Raw genomic sequence first — 10,996 nt, 5'->3', positions numbered from 1 at the left:
CGGACACGGAAAAAAAAAAAAAAAAAAAAAAAAAAAAAAATAATAATAATGGTAAGCTAATGTCTTTGTAAGTAAGTATTTCCTTTGGATCAATTGCTAGGAATAAAATTTCTGGGCCCAAACACACATAAAATATCTTCATAATAAGGGTTTGGGTAATAAAAGTGACCCCCTGAAAAAGACTTAAGAAATGTGCAAAAGAAATGAGAATCTCTCTAATACATGATCCTGGTATAACCCACACACTGAGTGCCTAGCTTCAACCTCTATTATTGCTCTGCTCTAACCTGGAAGCCAACTTAGCACATCTGCATATTCCCTAGTGAGCATCCACTTGAGTCAAAGGCATTAGTGGGCACTGTACATGTTACAAAAGTTTCAGTAAAGAGGTTTTGACATTGCACAATTTCCAACATGCAATAATATAAACCAATCCCCTTTCTCTGCGGGGATTCTTCAATGTCTCTAGGCTATGCTACCACCAAGGATCCCTATACCTGACCTTCTCCTGGTCAGATCCAGTCCCTCCAATCCTGCCTCTCCCTATACAGAGTGGCTTACTTTCTCTACCACAAACCTGGGGACCTGTTGGGGACTCCCATTTAGCAAAGAAAGACCAATGTTAAGAGTGAACTCTAGAGTCACACAACCTCTGGTCAAATCCCAGCTCTCCACTTACTACCTGTGTAAGTTACTTAGACACTCTGTGGCTTACTTTCCTCAAAATTTAAAATGGGCATTAAAGTAGAACTTTCCTTGTATTAGTCTGTTTTTGTGTTCCTATAACAGAATACCTAAGAATGAGTAATTTATAAAGAAAAAAGGTTTATTTGGCTCACAATTCTGGGACAGGTTCATCTGGTAAGGGCCTCAGGCTGCTTCTACTCATGGCAGAAAATGGCAGGGCAGCCCACGGGTACAAGGAGGTCACAGGTCAAGAGGAAACAAGAGAGAGAGCTTCTCACACACTCTCCTTATAAAGCCATAAGAACCATGCCCGTGACCACAATTAAACCACCCATGTGGACTAATCTATTCACTAGGGCATGGTTCTCGCAATCTTATCACCTCTTCAAGGCCCCACCTTTCAATTACCATAATAGGATTTCCCACCCTCTTAACAGTTACAGTGGGGATTAATGAGTTGGGTGAGACATTCAATCCACACTATTCCTCTAACGCTGTTATAAGGATTAAATGAGTAAATATACATAAAACACTTAGAACTATGCCTAACATATAGCTATTATTATATCAAATAATTTCTCTACTAATAACTAAGAAAAAATTTTTCTCTTTATTGTTGCATTAGTGAACAGTTAAGTTGCTTTTCATTACAGTTTTAGACATCTTTAGTTTTCTCTTTGTATCTTTTTATTCCTTCCACCCCAACTTCCCTTTAAAGAAGAAATTTCAGTTTCATTTTCTCCCAAATCTTAAGTGCCCCTTCTCCCCAAACTACTTTCCCATTGCCACCCTGAAGGCTAGTTGGGTTTTTGTTGTAGTTATTGTTACAGTTATTTTCATCATCTTTTATTGTCGGTAGACAAGAACCTAATTGAGAGTAAGACTTTTTCATAAATATACATACTTTTTACCTGTTGGTATTGTGGATATTGCTGTACTAACTGTCTTGGAAAATAATAAGGTTAAGAGTCTATTTCATAAGACTCTCAAATCTTTTGTGTTGGTTATTAAAAGTCTCATTTTGATGACTTTCCTGACCATGAATTTTCTATAGAAATAAAAGTAAATTGATAAAACCCTATCTTCCTTTGACAAACTGTAGGCTAGTTCGCAGAGTAATAAAGAGTACTAGAACACACCAACACCTACCCAAATCTTTTTCAGCTATAAATTCATAACATTTACCTAGGTATCAGTGACCATTGAACTATTTCTCACCTAGTTCTAAGAGCTCTGCTGATGATGGGTTACTCAGCAATATCTCCCATAATTTCCCACTAGTGCTCTATTTTAATAGCAAAACATTCAGGCAACTACTACAAGACTAAATATATATGCTTCAAGAAACCTTTGCAACCATCTCACCCCAGTTAGGATGGCCAAAATCCAAAAGACACCGAAAGATAAATGCTGGCGTGGCTGTGGAGAAAAAGGAACTCTCTTACATTGTTGGTGGGAATGCATAATGGTGCAACCCCTATGGAAAATGGTTTGGAGGTTCCTCAAACAGCTGAAGATAGATCTACCATACGACCCAGCTATCCCACTGCTGGGAATATATCCAAAGGAATGGAAATCATCAAGTCGAAGGTATACCTGTACCCCAATGTTCATTGCAGCACTCTTTACAATAGCCAAGAGTTGGAATCAGCCCAAATGTCCTTCATCGGATGAGTGGATACGGAAAATGTGGTATATCTACACAGTGGAATACTACTCAGCTATAAAAACGAATGAAATACTGCCATTTGCAACAACATGGATGGACCTTGAGAGAATAATATTGAGTGAAACGAGTCAGGCAGAGAAAAAGAAATACCACATGTTATTGGTGGGAGCTAAAAAAAAATAAATAAACAAATTAATTTACCCACAAACACACACACACACAAAAAGAAAAAAAACCGGGGGGGGTGGGGTGGGGAAGAAGATATAACAACTATACTTTTTTTGTAGTTGTTACAACAAACAAACGGAAAGGACATTCTTGGGGGGGAGGGGAGAGAGGGAGGAGGGCGGGAGGTGTCGGTGATGGGCCATAATAATCATATACATTGTATATTGACAAAATAAAAATTTTAAAAAAAAAGAGAGACAAAAAAAAAGAAACCTTTGCATATTATAATACCCATTATACGTTTTAATGTGTCTTCTGAAATGTCATATAAAATAAATCCATGCGTTTTTTCATTATTCTTACTTGGAATAATTTTGGTTTGGAGATTTCTAGAGAAAAAAAAATACTTTTTGTTCGTTGAATTTACTAACTTGTACCTTCTAAATATAATGCCTTGAAATGATTTCTTAATCTCTCTGGGTCTAGTCTTCTTTTTACAAATTGGATGAGTTTCAATTCTCATCCAGCTCTATGCATCTATATCTATGATTACAGATGATACATTAGTAACAATTACCTGTTCAACAAATATTGTATCCTTTTAGGAGTCTCAAAAGCTATGCCACCTGCCAGAATTTGCCTTTGCATTTATTTTTATTGAATTTTTCTTTCTCTTTTTCAGATGTTACCAATTTTTGTAGCACCTCTTGGAGCCCAGGTAAGATTATTTTTAATATGATCTTTATTTTAAATCACTAGATGTGAGATATTTAATCTTGTCTCAATTCATCAGATAGTTGTGAAGTTTCCAATTTACTTTGCACTGTAGGGACACGGATAATAACAAGTGCTAACACTTACTGAGCACTTATTATGTGCTAGACACTGTTCTAAGTACTTTACATGCATTATCTTCTCCAATCTCAAAGCAACCTTTCAAGACGATATTTTTATTTCCAATTTGAGGATGAATAACGGAATATCTACAATTACTCAGTTACAGTCGCACCATTAGTAAATGTCACACACAGATGAAGCAACCAATCGATCCTCTAACCGAAACTGTTAAGAAAAAAAGAAATTAATGAGATTTACCTAATGATTAATGACTTTGGAATGTATTTATTTAATCTCATATTTATTTTTTAACTGTGTATTTTGCCTGAAAATGCTACAAATACCTTCTCTCCTCTCTCCTTGTTTATCTTTGTGAAAGTAATTCTTGAGATTGCTGATAAAATTACCAAATGCCAAGATCAAATATTAGCATCAGGTGACAGCTTTTACTTCTAAAAACAGAATCAAATATAAAATTCCTATCAAGTCTTAATTCTACATGTAAAACAAGTCCCAAGAAAATAATCTGGAATATGGCAAAGTTTTATCTACATATATTCATCAAAATAGCATTTGCAGTAGAGAAAAATATTGGTTGTACCTTAAATTTAAGACCAAAATAATGGTTAAATAAACTGTGCAACATAACAGAAAATACTATGTGACCTTTCAAAATTACATTTATTAAAATTGGTCTATAATTTAGTTAAATGATTGTTGTGTAATACTAAAAGAAAAGGCAAGACACAAAATTGTACAAATGACATGATTTCTATTGTGTAAAAAAGAAATGTAGGAAAAACATCTGGAAGAAAATGTCAAACTCAAAACGGTGGGATTATGGTTTGTTTGGTTTTTTTCTTTATTGCTTTGTGCATTCTCCAAGTTTCCATTAATGTGCATCTATTCTTAATAATAAATATATATATAACTTTTAAAATGCAGGTAACCTCACCTTTCTCAAATAATGAATGCTAGCAGTCCCATATTATATGCTGACTTGAGTTTTGCCATAAAGATCACAAAGGCAGTTTATCATATTATTGAAAATACAAAATCTCTTTTTATAATCTTTAAGAGTATTTCAAGTTTTTAAATTTATGTTGTACATATCTTGCCTCAAGTATATTAAAATTTGTCTAGTAACTCATGTTTATAATTTTGCTTTCAGGGTACTATCCTAAGCTCAGAGGAACTGGTAAAAAAAAAAATTAATTACTAACATTTCAAATTCTTTTCACTTCTACCATAATGTTTTCTGTCCTCATGCAGTCTTTTCTGAGCACAAACCCTGCATCTGGTGTACACTACATTGCTATAGTTTCTTGCATTAGATTATTCTGTCTCTAGCTAGGGATTTCATCATCCTTCTCCAGCTAGTTTTCCATTAATTTGGCTTAGCTTTTATTTTCCATATATTGTTGTCAGATTCAGTTATATGCAGAGGGCAAATGCACATTTTTTAAACTTTGTATTGATTAAAACCTAGGATTATAAGATATTAAAATGCATGAATATGTAGAATACTGTAAATATTGACACTTACTGCAGGAAAGATTAAATTTCTTGACTTGGATTTTTTATTTTGGTGGGAAAATATTTTTTTCTAGCATCTGATAGTGATGCATGAACTCTTTCCTATACACATGAAAAACTGGAAAGGTGAATCTAAATGAAGTTGATATTACCATTACCAGACACCTCTATGCATTCCTCCATAGGCCATTTTTTAGAGAAAATGACTTGAATTAATTAAAATGCCTTGATATTTAAACATGACAAAAGAAGTAAGGACTTGAGGCAACATCTGGGAACACCATTTTTAGACAGTTTTTCTGCTATGAAAAAGGTAAAGATTTGCTATACGGTCCATAAATAATAAAGTAGTGTGGTTAGTACCTGTTTTGCCAACATTGATACACTAACATCCATATCTACCAGTTATTGAGGCCCTTGTTTATCACAAGAACTCTAGCAAATCCTTTACGTGCATTGTCTTCAACCCTCACCAAATTACAAAGTGGAGATTTTTTTACCCAGATTTATAGATTAAAAAAAAAAAAAAAAACAGACTCAGAGAGCTTAAGTAATTTAGGTCCCAAAGACAAAAAAAAAGAAGAAAAAAAAGAGAGAAGATTCAGATCCAAAGCCATTTTTCTATGTACTGTACTAGTGGTTTTCAAACATTTTTTGGTACAACTCACAGTAACAACTACATTTTTCATGCAGCTCAACACATGCACGCACACCCCCACATACACGTTTCATGAAACAATACTCACCTTTACTACATGAAATGCACTTTGGTAACTTGTAGTCTACTCTTATTTTTTAATGATGGTTGCCACCCACCTTTTTTATTTCAAAACTGTGGATGTCACAACCCTCAATTTGAAAACTTCTATTCTCTGCTCCCGTCTCTCATCTAGCATAAGTCCGATTCTGGTTTCAGTATCTCTTAAATCCAAGATAGTGTTTCCCAAACTTCAGTCCCAGCCTGCCAAATCAAGATGACTTCAAGAGCTGGTTAAAATGCAGATTGTGATCCTTTCGTGATTCATAAGCATGATGACTGGGTTTTCACCCTGTTGTGGGTGACATGCCTCCCTGAAACCTTGTCACCACGCCAGCATGATACCCATCTGACATGAACCTAGAGGAAAAAAATAACAAATAAATACATTGAAAATTAAAAAGTGCAGATTACTGGGTCCTGCCCCAGATCTGTTCAATCAGAATCCTTCTAACAATGGAAAACTCCGATAGAGAGTAGTTCCTTAAGTAACCTCAAGGAACACACAAGTGGTTGAATTGCCAAAAGAAATGTTTCTGACTAAATATTCCAATGCTTTTGAAAATACATCAAAAGAAAGGATGCAAGCCATGAAATTGTGGATTGATTAATGTACTTGACGCAGTTACTTTTTCATTAAATTTTAATCTCCTAAATTACTTTTTTTGGGGGGAGGCAAAAGAAAGATCATGTTTTATGTCAGTAACAGAGATATAGCTCATCATAATTGTATAGATTTTCTGCCCTAGTTCAACCTCCAGATGCACCTAATAAAAACAAATCACGCATTATTCCTTTTCCCGTAATTGGCTTGATTCTGCCTTTCCCTTTCTGAGGGAAACGGAGCATAACCAGGAATCACAATAGTGAAACCAGCACCAGACTTGGCTCCAGCATGGGGGGCATTCCTCTGAGGAATGCCAGATCTTTGCTGTTTTCTCTGACTTGACCCTCTCCATCCTGTCATTCCTACCCAAACTTGCTACCCTTAAAAAAAAAAAAAAGCTGGCTGACCAGCCATAAAATGTGTTGCTTTTGTTTTCTGTTTGCCTCCCACATTCTAGCCAGTGGCCCAACAAATCTTCACAGGCCTAATCATCCATCCCTTGTACCCGGGAGACCTCCTGCCTTCCAGTCAGGCAGGAGCCAATCCAGATGTCCAGGCTAGAATCCCTTCTGCTGGACAAGCAGGAGCAAATCCTGCCTTCCAGAGAACCCTCCCAACTCCCAGAGGCACAGATGATGACTTTGAAGTTGCCACTCCTGCAGGCATTCAAAGGGGCTTGCATACTACAGAGGAAACCACCACAGAATCACCAAATGGTAAATTCTCCCAGCTTGGCCATGAAAGTTATCTGCAGAAAGGAAGAGAAGAGTACTTTGTCTTGCCTTGACAAATGCAGACCTTAATAAAAATCAGGGAGCTCATTTACTAACTCATAGTTGATTCCGGCAACATGAGGGAATATTTTTACTGGGCCACCAACCCTATGGTATTAACACTGAAAGAAGACATTTAATTGCTGGCATAGCATATCTTCTGTCTTAGGTCAGAGCTGAAAATATTTGGAAGCAGACTGTGTTTCTCTCCGTCCTGTCTTCCCCCAACACACACACACACACACACACACACACACACACACACACTGCCATAGCAGACACTTCAGTTCATCACAATCCTCTTTCCACTCACTGATGGTGGATGAACCTCAGAACTTTCCTAATGTAATATTGCAAGCAGCCACTAGTAATAGACGGGAGTTAGCAGAATAGATAAACCCATTTGCCATTCAAACTTGAGTAATGCTGCAAAAATAAGCCTTTCTAGCATTGACAAGCAAAGATAACTGTTTAGCATGAGGGAATGTCCAGAATCAAATATCCTTAGAAATGAAAAATGATTTGATACTGATGCTCTTATTCCTGGAAAAGAAATTTTGGTCTCAAGTAAGTATGTTTAAAATGTTTTTACTTACATTTCAAAGGTCTTTTATTTTCTTCCAGGAATTCAATAAACTGTTTCAAACTTGGTGAAACATGAATCTTTTCAATGATCATATTATGAAATAGATTGAGACACACGGGAGAGTCTCGGAAGAAATTAATTCTTAGTTTACCTGAAAACTTTCTCCAAATTTCAGAAAATATATTCTACCTAGAGAATACTGACTTCTGAAAAAGAATGATGAAATGGATAAACTTGTCTTTGAAATATAACATATGCCACCTCAGACCTAGAAAATATGTATATTAAAATGTATTTTGAAAACTGACTCTTTTTTTTTTTTTTTTGATGGAAGAAAGTTGGACTTTTTCAGAAACTACATGACCTCAGGACACTTACATGATACTCTAGGTCTGGGACTTTCTTGGAATCACTGTGGTTAAGGAAGTGAACACCCAGAAATGTGAGGATAAATTCTGATCTCCTCAAAACCACCTCATGACCCCTCTCCCCAAAGCACTGCAAATTTAATTTTCAATAAGCAGATTATTTTGGGTCATCTAAAATATACAGTGGAATCGAATAATTATAAATCATACTACCTGTCTTCAAGTGTGTATATTCACAGATAGCAATTAGGTTTAATTTTGGTATGTCGGAGAGTGGAAAATGACATCGATAAGAGCAATTACTAAAACAGACTGAGGTGATACTCTTGTTCCATTCACCTAAAAGGTAAAATTTAATCTGATTTAAACTTATACCCTAGACCATTGTATCCAGAGTGGGAGGGAGTGAAGGGAATTAAAACAAACTATAGAAGGCATGGATAGGGCTAACAACATTTCTCACGGTGTTTGGCTCAGCCCCATCAGTATGTAACAAGCCTAAATATACACCCATGAAATACATTCCATGTCAAGTTTTCCAAGTGGTCAAAGATTCACTAGTGGTTAAAGCTTTTTTGCCAATGTGTTTCAGATTCTGCAAATCTGAATGACATATTCATGAACCATCAAGGTTTTCATGACCAAGTGAGAGGAAACTAGGATTTGTTCTCCCAAAAATATTTTGCCATTTAATTAAATGTGCTATCCAAAGACTTCCTAGATAACTCTCTATAAAAAAAAAAAAAATTACCTCTGGGCCTCATTATTTTATCTGTAAAACAGGGGCAGAAATACCTATCATAGATATCCCACAAGGTTAATGTGATGATCAAAGTAGGTAATACATGAAGGTGCTTTGCAAACTCCAAACTACTATGGAAAGTTTTTTCATTTCCTTTCAATATCCTTCAAACAAGCTGAGCTTATCTGTCCTTCCAGCCCCACACCTTCCTCCCTAAACTCCTACATACCTATCTCCATGATAGCATTAACATGCTTTGTTAGTTTAGGTTTATGATCACCATCTAGACCATCTAAACCAGGGGTCTTCCAACTGGGTTATGCCACTCATAAGGGACCCTGAAGACTTTCAATGGTTACAGGAGACAGGTAGCTTTAAGGACTCAATTACCATCCTCAACTTCCACAGATGTATTCTCCTAAAACATACCTGCCTGAGAACATGTTCTCCTTTTTCTTCTCCCCCTACAGTCATTCTTTTGATACCTGACAAAAGAAAGATCCATTTCTCATCTATCACTGATCTTGCTATGGAAAATTGCTCTGTCACAGGTGCCTAATCATTAAAAAAGTTTTGATGGTAGAAATTAAAATTTAAAAAGTAAAAATATTTACTTATGAATTCATTTAAAAATATCAAGAATATATAAATTACATGTGAATATAAATAACATTTTTAAATTAAAAATACAGCTTTTAAAAATTTGGTAAGAAGAAGCTTAGTTTAATTAACAAAATTTAGTGAAGAGTGGTTTTATTCTTGAAATCTCTTTTATGTCTGAATTAATAAAAGATAATAGGATTCTCGTGTCTGCTTCTGCATTCACTCTGTATCTGTCACAATATCACATATGTAGGTGCTAGAATATTTCATTGTATACTCTTGAGAGAAAAAGATTTTTAAAAGGGAAGTAAAATCTTCATATTATTATAAAAAATAGTTTTACCTTGCTGACCTACATCTTGCACTAAAATTAACTCAAAATGGTTCACAGACCTTAATGTAAAATGAAAAACTATAAAACTCCTAGAAGATAACACAGGAAAATATCTAGGTAGCCTTGAGTTTGGCAGTGACTTTTTAGATACAATATCAAAAGCACTATCCATGAATTAAAAAATTGATAAGTTGGACTTCCTTAAAATTAAAAACTTCTGTTCTGCTAAAGACAGTGTTAAGATAAGCCGTAGACTGCTGGGAGAAAATCTTCGCAAAACATTTATCTGATAAAGGACTGATATCCAAAATGTACAAACAACTCAAAAAACTCAATAATTAGGAAACAAATAACCTAATTTAAACATGTGCAAAAGGTTTGAACTGACACCTCACCAAAAAAGATACACAAATGGCAAATAAGCATATGAAAAAATGCTCAATATCATATGTCAGCATGAAATTGCAAATTTTAAAAAAAATGAGATACCATTGCACACCTATTAAATGGCTAAAACCCACAACACTGATAAGCCCAAATGATTGCAAGGATGTGAAGCAGCAGAAATTCTCATTCATTGCTGATGGGAATGCAAACCGGTGGAGCCACTCTGGAAGACATTTCAGCAGTTTCTTACAAAACTTAACATGCTCTTAACCATACAATCCAGCAATTTCACTCCTTGGTATTTACTCAAATAAATTGAAAACTTATGTTCACACAAGAATCTACATAGCGAACGGCTTTGTTCATAATTGCCAAAACCTGGAAGCAACCAAGATGTTCTTCAGTAGGCAAATGGATAAACAAACTGTGTTACATCCAGAAAACAGATTATTCAGTGATAAAAAGAAATGAGATATCAAGTACCCTTAAATACACATTGACAACTGAGAAAAGCTGCACTGTATGATTCAGCTGGATGACATTCTGGAAAAGGTGAAATTATGGCGATAGTAAAATGAGGGGATTTTTTTCCTTTTTTTTTTTCTTTTTATTTTAACATTTACTTGTATGTATTTGTGGGGTACAATGTGCTGTTTCAATACATGCATATACTACACAATGATTCACTTAGGGTAGATAGCGTAGTTTTGTGTCTGTTAGTCCACCACTTCTCCTCTTTCCCCCACCCTCTGCCCCTCCTGGCCTCTGGTAACCATTATACTACTCTCTACTTCTATGAGAGCCACTTTTTCTTAAACCTCAGATGCCACATATAAGTGAGATCATGCAGTATTTGTCTTTCTGTACATGACTAACTTCACTTAACACGATGGTTTCCAGTTCCAACCATGTTGCTGTAAATCACAGGATATCATTTCTTTT

The 10,996-nt window shown here is 35.4% G+C and overlaps 1 protein-coding gene across 1 annotated transcript in view; it reads left to right on the top strand.

Moving 5' to 3' along the window:
* The window catches only part of AMTN (amelotin), a gene marked incomplete at its 3' end in the record, with an annotated part of 15,762 nt that extends 7,129 nt beyond the window's left edge, over positions 1-8,633 (top strand). Inside the window, exons 5-8 of the mRNA XM_008587091.1 lie at positions 3,207-3,242; positions 4,533-4,559; positions 6,719-6,977; positions 8,581-8,633. Coding sequence (XP_008585313.1) covers positions 3,207-3,242; positions 4,533-4,559; positions 6,719-6,977; positions 8,581-8,633 — 375 coding nt within the window. The remainder of the gene's footprint in view (positions 1-3,206; positions 3,243-4,532; positions 4,560-6,718; positions 6,978-8,580) is intronic.
* Between the last annotated feature and the right edge of the window lie 2,363 nt (positions 8,634-10,996).

Source organism: Galeopterus variegatus, unplaced genomic scaffold (assembly GCF_000696425.1).
Source record: "Galeopterus variegatus unplaced genomic scaffold, G_variegatus-3.0.2 Scaffold4248, whole genome shotgun sequence".
NCBI lineage: Eukaryota > Metazoa > Chordata > Mammalia > Dermoptera > Cynocephalidae > Galeopterus > Galeopterus variegatus.
Note: the sequence above shows the minus strand (reverse complement) of the source record. Positions and strands in the feature narration are given on the sequence as shown.